Below are 26,042 nucleotides of genomic sequence, written 5' to 3'. Positions count from 1 at the left end.
GGAGGGGGCGCTGTTCACGTCAACAGCGTTCAGGTGAAAACCAGATGAAAGTCCGATATCAGGCACTTAGCGTTGAGTCGTTAGCGTGAGCAGCGGCGCTGACGTCGTGTGCAAAAACACTGGAAACAACAAACGTGTGAATCAAATGTAAACATTATAACCGAATTCAAAGTCAAGAAGACAAAAAACTAAAGCTTAAATAAGCAAAAAACAGCTCTGCCCCGCCGCCTTTACACAGACACGCCTCCATGAGGTCATGTGGTCATTAGCATAAAGACTTGCAGTTTAAAAGTTTAAACTTTGAGCAAAAACTGGGCCAAAGTCGTGTTTTTGATCATCAGAATATCCCAAAAGAAATTCGCACAAAATTTTATTTACGAGTTTTCACTCATTCAAACAGTTTTGATCCTGAAATAAAACTGACTCAAAGGTTTCTACGGAATTTCACATGAAGTTCGTACGAACTTGGTTTTTTTTTTGCGATCTTCGTTTCTGATTCACCTCCATTACGATGACGAGCTTTAGCATCGCAAACTACTCTGAAGACATTTAGCTTTGGTGGCATTTGTACAATTTCCAGAACGATATTCCCGTAAAGAGCGAACGTTCTCACGTTTGTCGTACAGGGTTAGCGTTTCCGCTGGAAAGTTAATTTCTGGAGAATTGTTTCATTTGTAAAAGACAAAAACATTACAATTAACTCGTTACATGAATGCTAATACGACGTAAAACGTGTGGCGTGTGCAAAATTTCACGTTGTAAATGCAAACTAAAAAAAGACGTTACAGAAATGATCAGAAAAAATTGGAGTGTTTTTTTCACGTATAACACGTCGTAAAGCAGGAAACAAAGTAAAGTTACGCAAACATGCTAACGAGGTGGAGGCGGAGTCTGGAGCTTTGGTGCCGTTTACAAACAACGTTGTTTATGCGAAAAAAACAAAACAAACAAAAACATAAAACTAGCATTGGTTTCTACGTAGATCTGACGGCAAATAAGAATATGGCAACAAAATAAACAAACAAAACAAACAGCACCAGGTCATTTCCACTTTTACTCTGGAAAAATCAAACTGTCAGATTATCATAAATAGAGGAGGAGCCAGGGGAGGGGCAAAGGGAGGAGGAGCAAGAGGAGGAGCAGAAACCCAAAACCCAAGAGGAGACAGATTGTTATGATGCTAACCTCCTCGGTCATGTGAGCATTGATGTAAACAGGAAGTGAAAGAACTTTCAAACTCGTCAGTTTTTGAGGCGGGGCCTAACGGGGGGGGAATGGGGCATAACCTAGCGACAGCCACACATTTAAAAGCAGAAATGTAGCGGAGCAAGCGAGAAGAGAAAACAACGTCCAGTTAAAATGTCGTGTTTCAACACAGGCTCCGCCCCCACAGGCTCCGCCCCCTGATGCAGGTAAAGCTGGTGAATAATGTTTAAAAATAACCTGAGGTAGAGTCTGAATGTTTGGGTTTTAAAGGTGACGTCGTCGTCATGGCGACGCAACCAAGGTCTCTGTCCACGCCATGAGTGTAACTTAGCGTAAGTTAGCGCGACGCTACAGACGCCACAGAACTTTTAAGGCACGTGTGTGTAAAAGTTTACATATTCAAACTAACGAGCTAAGAAAAAAATAAAGAGCTATAACGTGAAGACGGCGAGAGTTTTCCGCCTGGACACTTTTATAAAAGAAGTCTCTCTCTACAGACGTAGAGTTTACGTTAGAAGATGCTCGTAAAACACCGCACGATAGCATAGCATCGTACGCTAACGACACCGCTGTAATATGACCAGGAATCGTCATGGTCACGGTCTTCGTCGTCGTCATGGTCACGGTCTTCTTTGTTGTCACGGTCACGGTCCTCGTCGTCATGGTCACGGTCTTCGTCGTCGTCATGGTCATGGTCTTCGTCGTCGTCATGGTCATGGTCTTCGTCGTCATGATAACGGTCTTCACGGTCACGGTCCTCGTCGTCATGGTCACGGTCTTCGTCGTCGTCATGGTCATGGTCTTCGTCATGGTCATGGTCTTCTTCGTTGTCATGATCACGGTCTTCGTCGTCATGGTCACGGTCTTCTCCGTCGTCATGGTCATGGTCTTCGTCGTCATGGTCACGGCAGTGATTGGTTACAAAGTGTCAACCATGTTGTGATTGTCACATGATCACATAGTTCAAAGAGAAACCGGTGGATGATGGGAAATGAAGAGAAGAACAGACTTGGACCCGAGTCCAGAACCAGAACCACCATCTCCCCGTCTGAAAACAGTGGGCGTGGTCAGTGTTTGGAGGCGTGGCTCACTTCAACGCCTCTGGACCAGGAGCAGAGCGGTGGGCGGGGCCCATCGCCGCCACCTCCTGCTGCACTTTGTGGCTCCTCCCAGTTTCCACCACCACAGTCTCCTCGGCCACCGTCACTTCCTTCTTAAGAGCCACGCCTCCCTCCAGTTTCTCCGCCTCCTCGGCCCGTGTCGGGGTGTTGCCTTCGGCTGCGGGGGGGAGGAGCTTCCTGAAGAGCGTCCCGTTCAGCTCCTCCTCCAGTTTGACCTGGAAAGGAGGAAGTCCGAGCAGAAAGGCCCGGATCCTGCTGGGCGAGCTCAGGTCTGCAGGTTCCTCCTGGTCTTCACCGCTACCTGTGGAGCCCCGCCCCCTCTGAGTGATGTCATCATCCAGCTCCGCCCTGGCTCTCTTAGACGACGACTGTTGCTCAGAGTTCCCGTTGCTCGTCGCTCTGGGCTCGGCGGCGTCCTCGGCGCTTGTCCTCTTTAAGGCGAAACGTTTGCTGAGGTTGAGTGGCAGCGCCTGCTCAGGGGGCGGAGTCACGGGCGAGCAGGGCGGCGGCTTGGCACTCAGGTCCTGCGACAGCGCCTCCGACAGGCGTCGGGTGAACGTCTGCAGCTGTGACGAATCCAGACCGCGGTTTCTCATCAGCTGACAAACCTGAACGCTGCAGTCCAGGTTCAGAGGGAGGACGCGCAGAGGAGGCAGAGGGGGTCGTGGCCTGTGGTGACCAGGAGGCGGGGCCTGGAGCTGCTCTGCACTCGACTGAGGAGACTCAGTTAGCGCCGGGCTCTCTGGCGCCCTCTGGAGGCCGATGCGGCTCCTGAACACATCCAGAGGACACACCCCTTTGACGGGGCTGAAGCCGCCGCCAAGAGACCCACCCACAAAGGGGCGGGGCAGCGTGGACAGGATCACACCAGGGGGCGGGGCCACAGACGCCACCGAGGCCACAGGCTTCAGCTCCTTTGGTTTGGACGCGAACGGCAGGAAGGGAACGGCCATCGGGGAGAGGTCAGGGGTCAGAGGCAGGGTGACCTGAAGAGAAGAAGAAGAAGACTTTAAGGACACTCTATTACGCAAATCACTTTACAAAACAATTTCATCAAGAATAAAACTCCCACACATAAAAAAACAAACTAAAAATTGATCTGCATTGACCCATCCTCAACGACGGAACACCAGTCTGATGCCCCACACTTCCTCAAAAACTCCCAGGTCCAGGTCAGTCTGAAGAAAGGCCTTCAGAGCTTCAGGCCTTCACACCTAACACCTGGTTCTTGTGGCTCTTCCAGATTGCAAGTTTAGCAGATGCCAACAAGAAGTTGAGGAGAACCATTGTTGTGGTCAAGTAAGGTCCAGCCCTGAACAAAGGCCAACAGTGGAGCAGATGGGGACCGCAACACCTCCCCAACAGCCTTCCATATGAGTCTGGAGGACCTGGTGTTGAGTGTTGCAGCTCCCAGTTTAACGATTCCAGCCACCAATATTCCAACCGAGTCCTCACCGTCGCCGACAAGCAGAGTTACCCACTGGGCAGGAAAGTTTTATTGAATAACGGCTCTTCAAACGGCCACATTCCAGGCCTGGGATTAAGAGGCCGGATGACGTCCAAAATCCTCCAGGCCTCCATCACTGACCTGTAGAAGGAAGTAAGTCCAAGGCTGCAACAGGATTCCTGTAGAAAGAGGTGCTTTCCTGAGGATGAGCTGGGCAGGAGCAAGCCAAACCTGAGAGCAGCCATAGGGTTAGCAGCAACCATACAGCAACCTCTGGGTGGTCTGTAACCTGAAGGCCACTATCCTGGACCTGATGTCACACAGGAAGGTACAGTACCGCCCTCAACCAGTGACCACAGACCACGACACCTGGTGGTGGAACCAGTACCTGCAGCTTGCGCCACAACGCAGAGGCGACCAGGTTGTTGATGATCAGGACTCTGAGGGAGCAGCCATTTGCCTTAAGACAACCTGGCTTCAACCTTTCCCAGCACTCCCTCCCAGTTCTTTTGTTCAATGTCCTCGTTGCCGAGACGTAACCCCTGTCGTAACCCTAACAAAACCTAACCCCCCCCCCCAATGAGTCCACACTGGGAATCTCTTGGCACCTCACGATTCGATTACAATTCAGAGGTCAACGATTCGATTCTAAACCGAAAATTGTTGCATCTCGATGCATCTCGATGCAACAATTTTTTACTTTAATACTTTGCTACTCATTTAAAAGTAAGATAAAGCAACATAAATATAAATGTGGTAGTGCCCCCTCATCTGCCTCATCTGGTGCAGACAGCCCTTTTATTTCTGCGCACCGCCCCTGCGCTGTTCTCTTCTCCCTCTCCTGCGCCGTTCGTTGCTCCTGCATCTCCAAGCGCTCATTTGATTTGGATTTGATCTAAAGCAGACTGGATCATTTCTCTACGTGTTTTATCCCCACATAAAAATAATGACCTTTATCACGAGGATGGAGTACAGTCGCGATGAAGTGCAGGTGATCTGAGTGAAACATGGTGACAGACTCTGAAGAGCAGAGCATACTTTTCATAGCTTTCACTCCATGGTCTTAATCTTTGTGAAAGAAGACGCTTTAACGCTGTAATTGTGGGAATAACAGATGCATCAGATGAGCTGATGTCTTTAGTTAACTGCTCAAAGAGAGAGAATGTTCTCTGCTGTGGGGTGAATGTCGCGGGGAGTTCATAATCTGTGCCGCAAGCAGCCAAGTTTCACTTTAGCGCAGAGACTTTCCAGCGTTTAACAGGTGATGTTCCACAGTGAACTCGCTCTGTTTCGACCGCCGAATGATCGGTGCATCCCTAAATATAATATCTTTATTGACAAGAACGATGTAACCGTAATAATGACGCACTTGATAGTGTGACTTGGGTTTCAATCGGCACCTGGACAATCGTGCCCTGCGCGGATTACATGGGGGAACATGCGCTCTTGTTCCCCGGTATAGAAAAAGCTCAGGTGTATAAAAAAATCTATTTTAAATAAATAAAAAAGCCCTGGCTCTGCAGCGAGCAAAGCGAACAGAATGTTGCAGCAGGCAAAGCAAAAAAAAAATGTTTCTTTAATTCCGATTATTAACTTATCCGCATCGATTCGGAATCGTTCTAGAGAGAATCGCGATGCATCGAAGAATCGATTGTTTTTCCCATCCCTAAACACAACCCCAGCTTTCAGAATAAAAGCCTGTGTATTTTTGTAAAGTCTACTTTACCCAATGTGTGCTGCTGACCGATGATCCTCCTCTGCCTTTAGGGGGCAGCAGAAGACTCGGCGTCTCTAAGACTTTGGCTTTAGCCTCCTGCTGCTGCTGCTGCTGCTGCTGATGCTGCTGAGCGATCATCGTGGCCTTGTTGCGAGTTCCCGGCGGTCGACCTCGGCCTCTCTTCACCGTCATGGCGCCGTTTGGGTTGATGATCTGTGCAGAGATAAGGAGGTGTGAGTGTTCACTTCAGTTTATTGTTTATTATACCTTTTTTAAAATCAAGCGACCTCTTGCGGTCGAGTTAACATCGACTCTCCGGTGTCTCACGGGCCTCGTCATAAACTTTGACCTTCGTTACCAATGAAATATTGCGATAAGACAGACTAAGCGGGGGAGGAGTTGCATCCTTTCGTGATTGAACATCGCAGCATTGGTAAGCTGACGTTTAGCTAATAAACGTTTATTATTAATCGATCTGATGGATTGGCTAATATGGGGCACCGTCTAGGTAGAAAGCCACAGTTAACAAACTTTAAGCCACATTTTCACTCCACAACAAAAACAAGTAGATCAAGTGATATGCAGAGCCCCCTTGTAGCTGCGCACAATGGAGGAGAGAGAGAAGAGCAGAGTCAGCAGGGGCGGTGTGGAGAAGTAAAAGGCCCGCACCAGATGATGTCAGTACACACAGTCCCAGCCATAACAACAACATTAGATTAAAAAAAGCCTCACCTAGACTCTAACTCATGCGGCCCCCAGGCAAATTGAGTTTGAGACCCCTGATGTAAACAAACAAACATTCCTGCTGCTGTGCCCTATGCTCTGTATCACTCTATCCAGGCGAGTGGATCATGATTCAGCATAACATGACTCAGCGTCTGACTTACTGAAGGAGGAAGAGGAGGAGTCTTTGTGGTCATCATCATCATCTTCATCTCCTTAGATTTAGCTCCTGGTTTCCTTCCTCGCTGAAGTGGTTTTCGTCCTCTGATCCCACGAGGCTTCAGAGGAGAAGACTTCAGAGGAGAAGACTTCAGAGGAGAAGGACTCTCTGGGACTTTGAATTCTGTTCCTCCAGTTCTGAGGTGGTCCTCATAGGGAAGGATCAACCTGACAAACACACACACACACACACACTTACATGAACATGTGTGTGTGTGTGTCTGTGTGTGTCTCAGTGTGTGTCAGTGTGTATCAAACCTTTCATAGTGTCTCCTGGTGCAGGTGGCAGCGCTGGTGCTGCCTGCACATCCTCCAAGTTCATTATAGACCACCTTCCAGAGTCTGTCTGCTGTCACCTGTGACACACACACACAGATGTGTTATGTATTCAGTGTGTGAACACTGTGAGATTGTGTAACGTTGTGTCCTGACCTTCTCGTGTCCTCCGAGACGTTTGACCACAGAGAACATGAGGAAGAGGTCGACTGAGGACAGAGACAGAGACGATGTGAGACAGAGAGACAGGAAGTGGACTACAACGCAGGGCATTGTGGGTAAACATAGGTGTGTGTGTGTGTAGTGAGACACTGACTCTTCTTGAAGCCCAGGTTTGGGACTTTGTGGATGGGCGATCCGGATCGATCCATGAAAGAGAAGAGCTGATCCAGAAAGAGCTGCTCCTCAGGATGAGGCAGAAAACTGCTCTCACATCCAAACTCCACACTGCCCATCACGTTCTCCTGGATTAGATTAGATTATCATCCACTGACGTTAGTCCCACTGAGACTAGCCTGATTTAAGTCCCACTAACCTGTGACTGACTGTCTTAGTCAGACTAACCTGTGACTGACTGTCTTAGTCGGACTAACGTGTGACTGACTGTCTTAGTCGGACTAACATGTGACTGACTGTCTTAGTCGGACTAACATGTGACTGACTGTCTTAGTCGGACTAACATGTGACTGACTGTCTTAGTCCAACTAACATGTGACTGACTGTCTTAGTCGGACTAACATGTGACTGACTGTCTTAGTCGGACTAACGTGTGACTGACCGTCTTAGTCGGACTAACGTGTGACTGACTGTCTTAGTCGGACTAACCTGCTTTGACTTCATGTTTTCATCTCTTGTTATTTTCATACTTCATGACATCATGTGAATATTTAACAGAACAAACCTTCATCCTGTCCATCCAGGACTCTGATTGGCTGCCGGACATCGACGAGTCTTTGCTGTCGCAGCCTCGTCTTTTACGAGGTCGACCTCGGAGACTGAGAGAAGGACATCCTGCAGAAAGACAAACAAGCTCATGGGACACGTTCATCTTTATTTTCCTTCTCGTTCTACTGCCCCCATGTGGCCAAAATAAGAAGAACTCACTGAACTGCCAGGAGAAGGTGCTGCTCTCCAGCGTGGGGTGGTTGAACGTGTCCCTGCAGTACATCAATCGTGTGTTTGGCGGGGCCTTCACGGCCCCCAGGGCCAGCAGATGTGGGTCCCGCGGCCCTGGACCCTCAGTGGCTCCTCCGTCCAGCAGGCGGCGCTGCAGCGATCGGAAGCGGCAGTACTGAGGGTAACTGAGCACTTTGACGCCCTGATGATCGGAGAGGCGGAGCTTCCTGTTCTTGTCCTGAAAGTCGTCTCCATCGCCGCCGCTGCTCTGTGGACGTTTGCTGAGGCCGTTAGCGCCACACGGTGGCTGCTTTACGCCGTTACACCATCTGACCAGGTCGTCCACCCGCAGCACCATCCTCCTAGACACAGCCACAACCTCGTCCTACACACACACACACACACACTTTGTCATTTACCAGTATGTACATATTTTATATGTGTATATGTCGTCTACATGGAAGAGAGCTAAACCATGTTTAAAATGTAAAAGCTCTTTCACTCACAGACACTTTCATCTTGGCAGAGATGACCTCAGAGACAGTGAAAGTGAAAGAAACACTGATAGAGATGTCTTTGCGGTGTTTAATCAAATATACTGTTTAGTTTTACAATCAATCGGTCAATTATTTTCTCCATTAATCGAGCAGTATAATAGTTAAAGTGTTGATCAGTGTTTATCAAACCTGGAACCAAGTTTTAATTATTTTTTTGTCAAATGGAGCAAAGAAACCAGACAATATTCACATTTAAGAAGCTAAAAGAAAATCACAAAGCTTGTATTAATTGTTAAGAAAAAAAAAAAAAAACCTCTCTAAAATCGATTAATTCATCGTTGCAGCCCTACTGGTTAACTAAATGTTTCACTAATATTACGTGATAACAAAAAAATCATAAAAAATGATTTATAATATATAGTATTGCTGGGCACTATACGGCTTTAACGTTAATGCATGACGCTTTTCCATGGCAACTGACTGGAAAAAGATGCACGCAACGTCATGTTTACGTGATTCCTGATTGTTAAAATGAGTCTCTAAAGTAACGCTAAACTTTAAAAACAGAGGCACACATACACACAGTACACAGGTACGCTGCTCTTTACGTTTGATGAACAGACCGACAGACGCTACGACGCTGAAGTTGGCACTACATTCGCCTCCGGTTCTCTTTAAGTTTCGGTTCCAAGTGCAAGTTTCGGCCACTGGGTAGCGAGCTATGCTGCAGAGCAGTGCTGATCACACAGCTTGTCCCTGGGGGTGTTTTTTTTTCCCCAAAAAAACTTGCCAGCAGATACAGGTGCATATAGATGCAATAAATACAAGTTTGCTGGTGCGTACTTATATTTATTAAACAACAAAAAAATGGAACAAGACATTTAAAAAATCATAATTTTGACTCTTTTATTGCAACAATTGCTGACTTTGCACTGCCACCTAATGGACAAATGCACATACTACAGCTTCTCACCTTTCCAGTGATGCCCCATATGTTCATATTTACTGTGGAATTTTGGAGAAAATCCATTTCAAAAATCATAATTTTGACGTTTTTATTGCAACAGTTGCTGACTGCACTGCCACCTAATGGACAAATAAGGTTTCCCGTTGAATGTCTCACCTGATTCACATACTACAGCTCCTCACCTTTCCAGTGATGCCCCATATGTGCATATTTACTGTGGAATTTTGGAGAAAATCGCAAAATTGCAACAATTGCGACTTTGCACTGCCACCTTCACTGTCGTGAAGCACTGCACATGCACAGTTCTGCCCGAAATAGATGCCCGATAAGTGTCCAAAGTGCGTTGCAATATGGCTCCCGAGTGGAAGGACATGCCGAGAAGGACTTTGTGCTCCCCACAGTACGCCCTCTCCCGTTAAAATGACCACCCCATTAATACGTTTTATGTTTTAAGTTTTTCTTTTATATAAAAAATGTTATGGCCGTTGTAACTCTAACCCAATCTTGTTGAGTATGTGAATCAGGATAGACCTTCAACGGGAAACCTTATTTGTCCATTTACTGGCAGTGCAAAGTCAGCAACTGCTGCAATAAAAACGTCAAAATTATGATTTTTGAAGTGGATTTTCTCCAAAATTCCACAGTAAATGTGGACATTTGGGGCATCACTGGAAAGGTGGGGAGCTGCACTATTTGAATCCGGTGAGACATTCAACGGGAAACTTTATTTCTCCATTTGGTGGCAGTGCAAATTCAGCAACTGCTGCAATAAAAGAGTCAAAATGTTGATTTTTGAAGTGGATTTTCTCCAAAATTCCACAGTAAATATGAATATATGGGGCATCACTGGAAAGGTGAGGAGCTGTAGTATGTGAATCAGGTGAGACATTCAACGGGAAACCTTATTTGTCCATTAGGTGGCAGTGCAAAGTCAGCAATTGTTGCAATAAAAATGTCAAAACGATGATTTTTGAAGTGGATTTTCTCCAAAATTCCACAGTAAATGTGGACATATGGGGCATCACTGGAAAGGTGGGGAGCTGTAGTATGTGAATCAGGTGAGACATTCAACGGGAAACTTTATTTCTCCATTTGGCGGCAGTGCAAAGTCAGCAACTGCTACAATAAAAGAGTCAAAATGTAGATTTTTGAAGTGGATTTTCTCCAAAATTCCACAGTAAATATGGACATATGGGGCATCACTGGAAAGGTGGGGAGCTGCACTATTTGAATCCGGTGAGACATTCAACAAGAAACCTTATTTGTCCATTAGGTGGCAGTGCAAATTCAGCAATTGTTGCAATAAAAATGTCAAAACGATGATTTTTGAAGTGGATTTTCTCCAAAATTCCACAGTAAATGTGGACATATGGGGCATCACTGGAAAGGTGGGGAGCTGTAGTATGTGAATCAGGTGAGACATTCAACGGGAAACTTTATTTCTCCATTTGGCGGCAGTGCAAAGTCAGCAACTGCTACAATAAAAGAGTCAAAATGTAGATTTTTGAAGTGGATTTTCTCCAAAATTCCACAGTAAATATGGACATATGGGGCATCACTGGAAAGGTGGGGAGCTGCACTATTTGAATCCGGTGAGACATTCAACAAGAAACCTTATTTGTCCATTAGGTGGCAGTGCAAATTCAGCAATTGTTGCAATAAAAACGTCAACATTTTAGAAGTGGATTTTCTCCAAAATTCCACAGTAAATGTGGACATATGGGGCATCAATGGAAAGCCTAGCCTATATAGGAGGTACAATTTATCAAACAACCCATTAATCCAAGTTATTCTGGATGAAACTGTCATAGAACTTGCAATGCAGGAAAAAAAAGAGCTTTGCTTTTCACATCAAGCGATGTGTGGACGCCGAGTTCAATATTGACCTAGTCAGCGAAAAGGAAAGTTACTGTGATCTGCAGAGCTGTCATTTCAATTCGTAAAATATGCACTTCTAAACACCAAAGTGTTGGACTTTTGTTCGCCACTATTTTCTTGAATCTCCTCGCTCTCACGGAGTAAACAGGAAGAGGGAGACGTCGGCGTGTGAAGACGGGTCACTTGTGGCTGGCTGACCAAATCGCTCTTCCTGCAAGGACGTGGCAGGCGGAACACGGGGGGATTTGAACGGGACTTAATGTATCGATACTTTCTGGGAAAATAAATTATCGATATATATCGTAGAGTCGATAATTGTTGTTTTAAAGGGTTTGCCTCTGGAGAACATTTGATCTAATATGCTATAATGCTGTGGGGGAAACCCTCATTACGTCACAAAAGAATATCCAGATATGACTTTTAGTCCATATCACCCAGCCCTAGTACATACATATATAACATATATACGTTATATATGTACATATATGTGGACATGTAGCCTTTTTAAATTTGACGTTTGACCCTTACCTCTCCATGTTCCCTGGTGCGACCCCTGGGCGTGTCTTCAGGTAAGAAGTAGAGTCTGGCACTGGCCAGCAGGTGGCGCTGCGTCTGCTCCTCCCACAGTAAGGTCACCTCAGCGATGCAGACCGGATCGTCAGGTCCACAGCGGACGAAGTAAAACTCGCCCAGGTTCCAAACCTGGAGCAGACCGTCGGGACCGGACCTGCTGCTCACACACTTATAGAAGACAAAGCTGCCACGCTGACAGGAGGGGGCGCCACACCACTGACACACACACACAGAGGAAAGTGGAACAAAACCAAATCTGCTTATTATTATGATTATTTATACCAGGTATATATATACGCACAGTATGTATGTATATATACTGTGTGTATATATATTATATAAAGATATATAAATAGACATAAATGCTGACGTTGTTGAATTTCACTTTAGTATTAAATCAGTTTACAAGATGAGACGTGAAATAAAATAATGATTGGTTTTATTATGATTGCATTTGTGAAATTATTGATTTCCTGTTCATTCACTCATTCATCTGCGTTTCTGTCTCGACACAAACAGGAAGATCGACTCTGTCGTCGTCTGCCTTTGGATTATTATTTTGATGTATGCTGAAGTGGGCGGGGCTTAAGCCAATGAAGGGGAGGGAAGAGGTGGTGAGCTGTCACCGCCTAGTGGTGGAAATGAGGCAGAGCATCTGATCAGTGAGACAACGCAGCACACACACACACGCACACACACACGCACACAATCTGCCTGCGTCAGTTCTCGTGATATTTCTGCTCATAATAAAAGAAGATGACAATAATTAAAATAATAATATAAAGAGAAGACGAAAGAGACTCACGTTATTATTATTACTATTATAATTAATTAATAATTATAATAAAAATATTAAAATAACACATCTGTGGCTGCAATAAATCATCACTTATTAATAAATGAATAATTTGAGTGAATACATGTCCTCTGTTCTGTGTCCAGGACATTTAAGGACATTTGGACACATTTTCTGTTTCAAACATCAGAAAATAAATAAATAAACAAACAAACAAACAGCTGACAGAGCTCATGTTACAGTGTTATTGACCTTGGCTGATTTATATCCTGTTATTCACCAACTACAGGAGGAAGAGGAGGAGGAAAAAATCACACGTTCATATTTCAACTGAATTATTATCACAAACAGAGACTCTGTGTGTGTGTGTGTGTGTGTGTGTGTGTGTGTGTGTGTTAATCCTCACACACACACAGATGAAATTGTTGGATATTTCGATGAATCCACGATTTGTCTTTGATTTTTTTTAAATCTCATTAAAAATCTTGATTTCCAGTGAAATTATCAAATGTCGCCATGATGAAAACATGAAGGAATGAACGCGTGAACACAACATTCATGCGTTTATAGTCACAGATAATTACTGCGGAGACAAAATGTCGGGGGAGGGTTTTTATTGTTATTATTGTAATAATATTAATAATAATTAAAAAAAATATATCAATATTAAAACATTCACCACGTCACTCACTCACACACACACGTCTAATCTAATATCACTCACGCGCACGTTTCATTTTTAAATCCGTGAAAATATTTTTTTTTTTTTTAAATAAAAAAATGTCGACGCGACATATTTTTGTTGTGAAAACTTTGGTGATATTTTCAGGCCTCTGCGTTTTTACACGAGTGTGTGCGTGCTTTTCTCTGCGTGGCGATTTAATCCACGACACAAAGAAATGAATGATTCATACACGGGAATATCGGGAATATCGAGGCGGGATTACACGGCGCTGGCTCCGGGAAGGACGGCGGCGACGAGTCGGTGTCAGCGGCCGGAGCTCCGTGCACCAAAGGCGGCAGAGAAACCGAGGCAGAGCCGGGGGGAACCGAGGCTAACCGAGGAGCTAACCGAGGTTAGCCGGTTTCCAGGCAGAAAAAGAGAGGAAAAAAGTTCCTATAAGTTCTAATATCAGTGTGTGTGTGTGTGTGTGTGTGTGTGTGCGTGTATGTGTGTGTGTGTGTGTGTGTGTGTGAGAGAAAACAATCAACGCGACACGGCGTCACATTAAATTAAATTTCACCGATAAACGGCGGAGGAATTTCGCGGCGACGCAGAGTGAAAATAATCCGCGACTTTAGGCAGAAAAACGGCGCAAACGCGCGAACATTTTAGCGCGTTTTAAATGTTTTTTACCTGGATTTCATTGTGCTCCATCGCGGTCCCGCATTCCCTCTGCGCGAGGCCCCTCTCCGGTTACACCGCCGGGACACACCGACACACAAACAAACGCACCCAGACACAGCCGGAGGAGGAGGGAGGGAGGGGTTAAAACTAAATTATATATATATATGTATACGTAAATATCTATATATATGTACATATATATACACACATGTAAATATATATATACATTAAAAAAAAAACAAAAAAAAACATTAACGCCCAGTTCCGTCTTTGTCTCCGCCCCCTTCTTTTCTGTTTTAGACTCAATGGAACGAAGTTTAACGCAGAGTTCAACTCAATGCTAAAGCTAACAAGTAGCTTCGGCAGCGCCGTGACGTACTTCCGCCTGACACGGCACACGAGGGCGGGGCTTAGTCCGAGCGACAGCAGCAGCAACAACAACAGAAGAAGAAGAAGAATCACTAGCATATTAGCTTAGCTTTGATTTTGAGTCTCATAAAATAACGTATAATAAAAATAAAATAAGTACTGATGTACAAGTACACGATACAAGTACATGATACAAGTACACGATATAGTATATGATACAGTACATGATACAAGTACACAATGAGTTAATATCAGTTTGTAGTGGTAAATAAGTCATAAGTTTTGTGTGTGTGTGTGTGTGTGTGTGTGTGTGTGTGTGTGTGTGTGTGTGTGTGTGTGTGTGTGTGTGTGTGTGTGTGTGTGTGTGTGTGTGTGTCTTCACAGTGTAGTTGCCTCTCCTCTCCAGCAGGTGGAGGCAGCTTCCTGAAGCTGGAGAACGTGTTCAAGTATTTAAGAGGATTTTAAATTTGAGAGGAAATGTGTGGATATATTTAGTAGTGTGAGTATTACTATAGGAGTATTACTACAAGAGTATTACTATAGGAGTATAACTATAAGAGTATTACTATAGGAGTATTACTATAGGAGTATAGTATGCCTATAAGAGTATTACAGCAAGAGTATTATTACAAGAGTATTACTATAAGAGTATTAATATAAGAGTATGCCTATAAGAATATTACTAAAAGAGTATAACAAGTGTGTTACTATAAGAGTATTACAACAAGAGTATTACTATAGAAGTATTACTATAAGAGTATTAATATAAGAGTATGCCTATAAGAGTATTACTATAAGAGTATTACTATAAGAGTATTACAACAAGAGTATTACTATAGTACATTTTGGACATTTTATTTAATGACATATAATGTTATTATATTATTAATATAATAACATTCAGTGGAATTCATCCGGTTGACTTTTCAGAATAAAAGCTCAAAGACAGCAGGAAGTGACATGGTGTTTAATTAAAGTCTGGATTATAGAAACTTTGCTCTTCATTTGTCCTCCTCTTCCTCCTCTTCCTCCTCCTCCTCGTCATCCTCACCCTCGCTCTCCACCAACAGTCGTGACTGCAGAGCCAGTCTCTGAGCGACCGCCGTTACCATGGCAGCACCTTTACCGCTGCCGTCCTCTGACACCAGGAAGCTGAGGCTGCAGCGAGGAGCCAGGAGACGGACGGTGGCCTGGAGCTCTTTGCTGAAACTGAAGAAGAAGATGAAGAAGATTAACTCATACATCACCCTGTCTGACACTTACATGTCCCCCTCTTACTTTGGGTGTTTCCTGTACACGGTCCCGTCCACCCCCACCGTGGTCTGCAGATGGTCCAGGCCGCGGCTGCTGCGCATCTTGTTGGCGATGGTCGCCAGGGCGGCGCCGCAGAGGCGAGCGGAGCGCGAGGAGACGGTGTCGCAAACCAAACGCACCACGCGGACGTCGACCTGGTCCCACTTCAGCTCCAGCTGGGTCAGAATGTTCTGGGCATTTTCTAGACCTGAGTCTTCTCTGTGGGACAGACAGGAAGTCAGGAGGATGATGAGGTCATAATGATGTCATAATGATGATGAGGTCATAATGATGTCATAATGATGATGAGGTCATCATCATGATGAGGTCATGATGATGTCATAATGAGGTAATGATTAGGTCATAATGATGTCATGATGATAATGTCATAATGAGGTCATAATGATGCCATCAAGATAATGTCATAATGAGGTCATGATGATGTCATAATGAGGTCATGATGATGTCATTGTGACGTAATGATGATGTCATTATGAGGTAATGATGATGTCATTATGAGGTAATGATTATGATGTCATAATGAGGTAATGATTAGGTCATAATGATGTCATCATGATGATGTCATAATGAGGTCATAATATTGTCATAATGAGGTCGCAATTATGTCATTATGAGGTCATGAGGTCATGATGATGTCATAATGAGGTAATTATTAGGACATAATGATGTCATCATGATGAGGTCATAATGAGGTCGCAATGATGTCATTATGAGGTCATAATGAGGTCACGACAATGTCATAATGAGGTAACAATGAGGTCATGATGATGACGAGGGATGATGTCAAACACTCACTCTTCGATGTCAGAGATGAACTTTGTCTCAAAGCTTCCTGGTGTCTTCAGAGCTGAGGACATTTGTCCCTGAAACAGCAGTTTGTCCTCTGTCAGACGGACAAGGACCAGACGGACAATTTCCCCCAGATACATTCCACTGATCATCTTCTCAAAACTGTAGAAGACAACACAAGTGAGACAAAAGTGTCTGTCCTACAATGTGACAACAGTGTCAGTCTCACTGTGAGACAAAGACGAGGACATTTGGACAGACAGCCATGTCATGTATTCACAGATGTGATAGGACAAGCGTACATGTGGACACCAGGGTTGATGGACATCTTGTCCACCATCAGGTCAAACTCTGTGAGGACGTCCCTCAGTGATTGGTCGTCTCCAAATCCTCCCCATTCTGTGTTGATGCACATACGTCCGTCCTCACCGTCCACACGCTTCACGTTCTTCATCTCCTCCATGTAACAGGCGTTAGTCCCTGTCCCTGATGAACACATGAACGTATGAACATATGGACACATGAACGTATGAACACATGAATGTATGAACACATGAATGTATGGACACATGACTGTATGGACACAAACTCATGATTGATGAACATATGGACACATGACTTCTCTGTGTGCCCCCTTGTGTTTGTCAGATGTCATGGACACATGGATACATGAATGTATGGATATACAAACTCGAGCGTTAAAGGTGAAGTAAGTAGTTTATAGTGCCATCTAGAGGAGAGGCTGAAATTTACAACAAAGAACTGCTGCTCTGCTCACCCCCTCCCTTCCCTGAGCGCTACGGTATCCGCAGCTGGTCAAATGTCGTCCTCGTCGTCTTTCTCCGTGTCAGCAGATGAGGTTCGTGAGGCAAGGGAGAGGGCGAGCTACCGCGGCCGTAGCAGAAGAAGCGGAGAGAGAGGAGGCGGGACTTCCGCTACAAGTAAAGAGACGCTTGATTTGTTCTCTCGCGTTTGTCCTTACAGGCTCCGGTAGAAACATGGCGTCTCGCTGCTAACAGTGGCTATGCAACCGCGACCCGCGACCGTGTTATTTTACATGACTTTTTTAAACACTACGAAAATGAAACAAAAACTATTATACAGCGACTAGACAATGCAGGAGCACATAATATGTATAAAAAAGTGGATTTTGGGTTATATAAACCCATAAATACTACACAGTGTCCCTTTAAAGCTCAATACGCGGAGGTTAGAAAGAACGTGACGTTCCACACATAATGACAGTCACTATGTCTTGTGGAACAGTTTTGATATATATAAAAAAGCTCTGAGACGTGCAAGAACCTCTTATTACTCAGAGTTAATGGAGAAAAATAAGAGCAACCCCAGGTTCCTCTTCAGCACTGTAGCCAGGCTGACGGAGAGCCACGATGCAACGAATCCATCGATCCCTCGATCGCTGAGTAGTAATGACTTTATAACATTTTTTAACGATAAGATAAACAATCAGAGATAGAATTAACAACCAGTTTAGTACAGCGAGCCTAGACTTAATTGTGGCTCCAGCTATACACATACTAAATAATTTTACTCCTATAAGCCTCCCGGAGCTGACCTCATTGGTCTCCTCTAAACTAACTACATGTCAGCTACCCTATACCAGCTAGACTCCTTAGAGAGGCTCTACCACAAGTTGGTAATATTTTACTAGATCATATAAAAATGTCTTTACTGAGCGGCTGCGTCCCAAAGGCCTTTAAGATGGCAGTAATTAAGCCATTATTTAAAAAGCCTTCTCTCGACATTAGCATTCTGAGTAACTATAGACCGATCTCAAACCTCCCTTTTATTTCAAAGATTTTAGAAAAAGCTGTAGCCACCCAGTTGTGTGATCACCTGTGTAGCAATAATGTATTTGAAAAGTTCCAGTCTGGGTCTAGAACCCACCATAGCACAGAGACTGCACTACTTAGAGTAAAAGATGATATTCTAATGGCCTCTGAAAAAGGACTGGCTTCTATACTGGTCCTGCTGGATCTCAGTGCAACATTTGATAATATAGATCATGAGATCCTGCTACATAGACTAGAACAAGATGTTGGGATTAAAGGATCGGCGCTTGTCTGGTTCAAGTCCTATTCAGTTTGTTAGTGTAAACGAGGAATCCTCCATACTCACTAAGGTTATCTATGGAGTTGCTCAGGATTCCGTGCGCGGCCCTATTCTTTTTACCCTGTACATGCTGCCATTAGGCAACATTATCATTAACATAGATTTCCATTGTTATGCAGATGACACCCAGCTATATGTATCTGTACGGCCGTACGACCCAAACCCATCAATTCAACTCCAGGATTGTCTCATAGACATACAGATGTGGATGACTCGGAACTTTCTGATGCTTAACACAGAAAAAACTGAGGTCATGGTCCTCGGGCCAAAAGATATAAGAGCACCACTTTCAAGTGGAGCTCTAAACCTGGGCAGTAACACTTCAGTCCCTTGCACTACAGTAAGGAACCTGGGAGTCCTGTTTGACCAGGATTTATCACTGGATGAACACATTAAGCATAGATTATGTAGAACAGCCTTCTTCCACCTTCGCAACATTAAGACAATTAGACATATTATATCGCAACAAGACTCTGAGAAACTAATCCACGCCTTTATTACCTCTAGGCTGGATTACTGTAACTCCTTACTGTCTGGATGTCCTAGCAAGTCCTTGAGAAGCCTTCAACTGGTCCAGAACGCAGCAGCACGGATACTGACTGGAACCAGACGACGTGATCATATAACTCCTGTCTTGGCTTCTCTTCACTGGCTCCCAGTGAAAAGTAGAATAGATTTTAAAATACTTCTACTTACATACAAGGCCCTGAATAATCAGGCACCTTCTTACATTCGTGACTTAATCACTTTATATCAACCGAATAGACCGATGCGCTCCCTGAACTCAGGTCTACTGGTTATTCCTAAAATAACTAGAAGTAGAATCGGTGGTAGAACATTTAGCTACCAGTCTCCTCTCATGTGGAACCAACTTCCGCTTTCAGTCAGACAGTCTGACTCTGTCTCCGCCTTTAAGGTGAGACTGAAAACCTACCTTTTTAACATAGCCTATAGTCGAAGCTAGATCAGGTATGTCCTGATTAGAATAGTCTATCTTATGCTGCCATAGGCTTAGACTGCTGGGGGAATTTCCCGTCATGCACTTAGAATGAGCACACAGACTTTGCACGAGCCAAACTTTCTCTACCCCGTCCTCGATTTCTCACCCCTCACCAGTTACCCGATGTCCCCCCATGAGATGTAGCACATACATCCACATGTAGCACATCTCTAACTGATTTTAATCTCTTACAGTTCTGCTGACATCAGTGAAGGACATGAGGTCAGGACAGGAAAGAGAACTCCGTCATCCCCAAATCTCTGACCACAACAGCCTTCACTACAGGCTGTGACAAACCCAGTGATCCAGATGATCCTGGCATTTAAAGACTTTTCACTTTTTATTCTTGTCATTATGTATTGTATGTTTTGGGTAACATCTACTGCACGTCTGTCGGTCCAGGGAGTGGATCCCTCACCTGTGGTTCTCCCTGTTTCTACCCTTTTCCCTGTTACAAGGGTTTTTACCCTGGTAGTTTTTGAACACATGAACGTATGGACACGTGAACACATGAACACATGAACACATGAACACATGAACACATGAACACATGAACACATGAACACATGAACACATGTTTACCGATGATCATGCCGATCTCACAGCTCTGGTCTCTGTAGCCGCAGCTCATCATTGTTCCCACGGTGTCGTTCACCATGGCAACAGAGCCAATGTCGTAGTCCTGGAGACAGGATTACATCAGATTACATCAGATTAAAGATGGTCTTAATCTGACTCCTGAAATGATCAATCTGAGAATGCCATGACTTTATTATTTGATTATCATCTAACCTGCTGATCAACTCTTTAGAAATGTCTTCATATCTGAAGATACTCAGATTAAAATGATCATATTGATCTGGGATTAACTCACTCCTCTCCTGTGAATGGCGTCTTTCAGCAGCTTCACCACGTCTTCTCCCTCCACACCAGAACAGTTGAAGCCTTTAGTCCAGCGAATCAGGACACTCTGTTCAGTTAAAAGAAACCCAGATTAAACCATGAAATAAACCAGATTAAACATGAAATAAACCAGATTAAACCAGATTAAAGGTGAAACAAACCAGATTAAAGGTGAAACAAACCAGATTAAAGGTGAAATAATCCAGATTAAAGGGGAAATAAACCCACCTTGTCGATCTCTAACTGCTCACAGGGGAAAGAGAAGGTAAATCCCAGAGGAAGAGTTTGTCCTTTTAAATCCTGAGCATTGATGAAGTCACTGAGACACAAGGCGATGTGGTCAAACAGCTGTGGACACATGATGGACACGTGATGGACACATACGGACATATAGACATACATGGATATATGATGGACACGTGATGGACACATACGGACATACATGGACACATGATGGACATGTGATGGACATACATGTATATGGACATACATGTATATGGACATACATGGATATATGATGGACACATAATGGGCACACGATGGACACATACGGACATATGATGGACACGTGATGGACACATACAGACATATAGACATACATGGACATATGATTGACACATACGGACATATAGACATACATGGACATATGATGGACATGTGATGGACACATACGGACATATAGACATGCATGGACATATGATGGACACGTGATGGACACATGGACATACATGGATATATGATGGACATATGATGGACACATATGGACATATAGACATACATGGACATATGATGGACACGTGATGGACACATACGGACATATATGGACACATGATGGACACGTGATGGACATATATGGACATACATGGATATATGATGGCCACATAATGTGCACACGATGGACACATACGGACATATGATGGGCACACGATGGACACATACGGACATATGATGGACACGTGATGGACACATACAGACATATAGACATACATGGACATATGATGGACACGTGATGACACATGGACATACATGGATACATGATGGACACGTGATGGACACATATGGACATACATGGATATATGATGGACATGTGATGGACACATATGGACATATAGACATACATGGACATATGATGGACACGTGATGGACACATACGGACATACATGGACACATGATGGACACGTGATGGACATATATGGACATACATGGATATATGATGGCCACATAATGGGCACAAGATGGACACATACTTACATATAGACATACATGGACAAATGATGGACACGTGATGGACACATACGGACATACATGGAAATGTGTTGGACACATACGGTCATACATGGACATATGATGGACACGTGATGGACACATACAGACATATAGACATACATGGACACGTGATGGACACATATGGACACACATGGATAAATGATGGACATGTGATGGACACATATGGACATATGATGGACACGTGATGGACACATACGGACATACATGGACATATGATGGACACGTGATGGACACATATGGATATACATGGATAAATGATGGACATGTGATGGACATATAGACATACATGGACATATGATGGACACGTGAGGACACATACGGACATACATGGACATATGATGGACACGTGAGGACACATACGGACATACATGGACATATGATGGACACACATGGACATATAGACATACATGGACATATGATGGACACATGAAGGACACATGATGGACATAATTATGATGGACATGATGGACACAGATGGACACATGACTGACACATGATGGATACATGACGGACCTATGATGGATACATGATGGACATATGATGGATTCATGATGGACATGTGATGGACAAAGATGGACATGACGGACACATGATGGACACATGACGGCACATGATGGACACACGTGGACAAAGATGGACATGACGGACACATGATGGACACAGATGGACAAAGATGGACATGAACGGACATATGATGGACATATGATGGACACAGATGCTCAAAGATGGACATGATGGACACATGATGGACACACATGGACATATGACGGACACAGATGGACATATGACGGACACATGACGGACACAGATGGACATGATGGACATGATGGACACACCTGTTGTCCAGGTCCCATCATCATGTCTTTAGGTATAGAACATATCTCACTGTCCATCTTCAGAACTTTCTTCTCGTCGTCTAAAACACGAACGTGAAGAACTCGGAAGTTTGTTCCCCCGAGATCCAACGCCAGGAAATCACCTTTCTCTGTCATCACGACAACAACAACAACGACAACAACAACAACAACAACGTTTACACTCAGGTGTTAGCATGTTAGCGTGTTAGTGTGTAAAAAAAGATGTTACCTGTCCCGTCAGGTGTGGCTCTCACAAACGTTGGTAACATCTTGACAGCAGCTCTGTGATGAGAATGTTTCCCCAAACCCAACATCATGGACCTCCTCAGGCGATTCGAGATGTCTCTAAGGTTCTCCAGGGACAGATGGAAGGACAGCAGGTATGTCCTCACCTGTCCTCACAGAGACACAGAGGGACAGATGAAAGGACTGCAGGTATGTCCTTACCTGTCCTCACAGAGACACAGAGGGACAGATGAAAGGACTACAGGTATGTCCTCACCTGTCCTCACAGAGACACAGAGGGACAGATGAAAGGACTACAGGTATGTCCTCACCTGTCCTCAAAGGGACACAGAGGGACAGATGAAAGGACTACAGGTATGTCCTCACCTGCCCTCACAGAGACACAGAGGGACAGATGAAAGGACTGCAGGTATGTCCTTACCTGTCCTCACAGAGACACAGAGGGACAGATGAAAGGACTGCAGGTATGTCCTCACCTGCCCTCACAGAGACACAGAGGGACAGATGAAAGGACTGCAGGTATGTCCTTACCTGTCCTCACAGAGACACAGAGGGACAGATGAAAGGACTACAGGTATGTCCTCACCTGTCCTCACAGGGACAGAGGGACAGATGAAAGGACGACAGGTATGTCCTCACCTGTCCTCACAGAGGGACAGAGACAGATGAAAAGACGATGCGTGTTACAGTCTTTGTCCACATGAGGGCAGTGTTTGTCTGTGAACACCTGAACTCAATGTTTGATTGACAGGTTTGTTTTAACCTTTAACCTCATCTCAAAAACCTAAAACCAGGTCTTAAGATGTGAGACATGTCCTGAAGACAACACACACACACACACACACACACACACACACACACACACACACAAACTTAAGGTGTGTTCATGTTTCAACAGAGACGCTGAGTGATGAAACACTTTCTTCACTGTGTGTGTGTGTTACTGTGTGTGTGTGTGTGTGTGTGTGTGTGTTACTGTGTCTGTGTGTTACAGTTTAGGTTGGTTTTCCACAACAAAAAAAGTACTAACTCATCAGACTAGCTCACAAGACCAGCCCTAGGACCAGGACTAAGACCAGCCCTAGGACCAGGACTAAGATCAGCCCTAGGACCAGAACTAAGACCAGCCCTAGGACCAGGACTAAGACCAGCCCTAGACCCAGGACTAAGATCAGCCCTAGGACCAGGACTGAGACCAGCCCTAGACCCAGGACTAAGACCAGCCCTAGGACCAGGACTAAGACCAGCCCTACACCCAGGACTAAGTTCAGCCCTAGGACCAGGACTAAGGGTGCTTTCACACCACTAGTTCGATTATTTGATCCGCACCAAGCAATACAATTGTTATTATGTAACATATGACTCCAGTGTGGTCCGCTTTCACACCAGCAAATGAACCAAAATTGGCACGATTGACGTTTCATCCATGTGTTTATATCTTCCGGTAGAAAAGCGCCACTTTTGACTCACTATGGAGCAACACGTTTGCACATTGCTACTTGCTCTGATCTTCGTTTATTACATTCTCCGTATTGGCCATTTTTGGCAAAATATCCAGTAGGACCAGGACTAAAACCAGCCCTAGGACCAGAACTAAGATCAGTAGTCCTGGTCCATGTGTCTCAGGTCTACGTTCAGTTATTTTCCACAAACACGTTTGTTCACGTCTGGTCTTCTTTGTTATCGTTTTTTAATTCTTTCACAGTGACCTGCCCTCACCTGCCATGTGACAGTGTGGGCGGGGCCGGAACAGTGTGGGCGGGGCCAGACTTCATTCCAGCAGCATGACGCTGCTCATCTTCTAAAAACAAGTGAATAATCACAGCGATCATAGAACTCCAGACGTCATGTGACTGACACGCCCCCATACTGACACGCACCCTGACTCCTCCCACTGACTGATCCATGAGACATCAGATAAATCTGAGAAAACTTTTTTCATGGTGAAAGTAAACATTGTAGAGAGCAACTGTGTCCCAGAGACAGGCTAACAAGCGAACAGGCTAACCAGCTAACAGGCTAACAAGAAAATGTCCCATAGGTGTGAGAGTGGATGGTTGTTTGTCTCTATGTGTCCCTGTGATGGACAGGTGATATGTCCACAGTTTGACTCCGCCCACAATGTGACCCCGCCTCTTGCTGTGTCAGCTGAGAGCGCGCCCCTGTGGCCCTCAGGTGGAAGATAAAGCAGGAAAGAAGAAGAAGAAGAGTGGGAGGAGTCTGTGCAGTCTGAGGTCATGTGACACGTACCTGACTGAGCGTGTGCGGCGGGATCCCGTCCATGTGCAGCGTCATCGTCTCTCCACTCATGATGTCATCAGAGGTCAAAGGTCAACTCACCTGAATCACAAGAGTCAGTGAATGAGTCAGTGAATGAGTGAATTAATGAATGAATGAATTAATGAGTGAGACAGTGAGTGAGTGAATGAATGACTGAGTGAATGAATGAGTGAGTGAATGAATGAGTGAGACAGTGAGTGAGTGAATGAGTGAGTCGGTGAATGAATGAGTTAGTGAGTGAGTGAGTCAGTGAATGAATGAGTTAGTGAGTGAATGAATGAGTGAGTGAGTGAGTCAGTAAATAAATGAGTTAGTGAATGAATGAGTTAGTGAGTGAATGAATGAGTGATTTAGTGAATGAATGAGTGAGTTAGTCAGTGAATGAATGAGTTAGTGAGTGAATGAGTGAGTTAGTTAGTGAATAAATGAGTGAGTTAGTTAGTGAATGAATGAGTGAGTCAGTGAATGAATGAGTTGGTGAGTGAATGAATGAGTGAGTGAGTCAGTGAATGAATAAGTTAGTGAGTGAATGAATGAGTGAGTCAGTGAATGAATGAGTTAGTGAGTCAGTGAATGAATGAGTTAGTGAGTCAGTGAATGAATGAGTTAGTGAGTGAATGAATGAGTTATTGAGACAGTGAATGAATGAGTTAGTTAGTGAATGAATGAGAGAGTGAATGAATGAGTGAGTCAGTGAATGAATGAGTTAGTGAGTCAGTGAATGAATGAGTTAGTGAGTGAATGAATGAGTTATTGAGACAGTGAATGAATGAGTTAGTTAGTGAATGAATGAGAGAGTGAATGAATGAGTGAGTTATTGAGACAGTGAATGAGTGTGAATGAATGAGTGAGTGAATGAATAGGTGAGTGAGTCAGTCAGTGAATGAATGAGTTATTTAGTGAATGAATGAGTGAGTGAGTTATTGAGACAGTGAGTGAGTGAATGAATGAATGAGTGAATGAATGAGTGAGTTATTGAG

General features: G+C 44.4%; 1 protein-coding gene across 1 annotated transcript; it reads right to left on the bottom strand.

Moving 5' to 3' along the window:
- Nucleotides 1-15,254: 15,254 nt before the first annotated feature.
- Nucleotides 15,255-25,092, bottom strand: LOC310927430 (hexokinase-2-like; the record flags this gene model as incomplete). The annotated part of the gene is made up of 10 exons (XM_083889725.1): nt 15,255-15,462; nt 15,532-15,765; nt 16,363-16,518; nt 16,659-16,842; nt 20,072-20,171; nt 20,364-20,459; nt 20,621-20,740; nt 22,516-22,664; nt 22,766-22,928; nt 25,033-25,092. 10 exons carry the CDS (start codon nt 25,090-25,092, stop codon nt 15,255-15,257), a joined length of 1,470 nt encoding a protein of 489 aa, XP_083745851.1.
- Nucleotides 25,093-26,042: the final 950 nt, after the last annotated feature.

Source organism: Microchirus variegatus (assembly GCF_963457635.1).
Source record: "Microchirus variegatus genome assembly, chromosome: 5".
Classification (NCBI taxonomy): Eukaryota; Metazoa; Chordata; class Actinopteri; order Pleuronectiformes; family Soleidae; genus Microchirus; species Microchirus variegatus.
The sequence above is the reverse complement of the archived record's forward strand: the minus strand, read 5'-3'. Positions and strand labels throughout refer to the sequence as shown.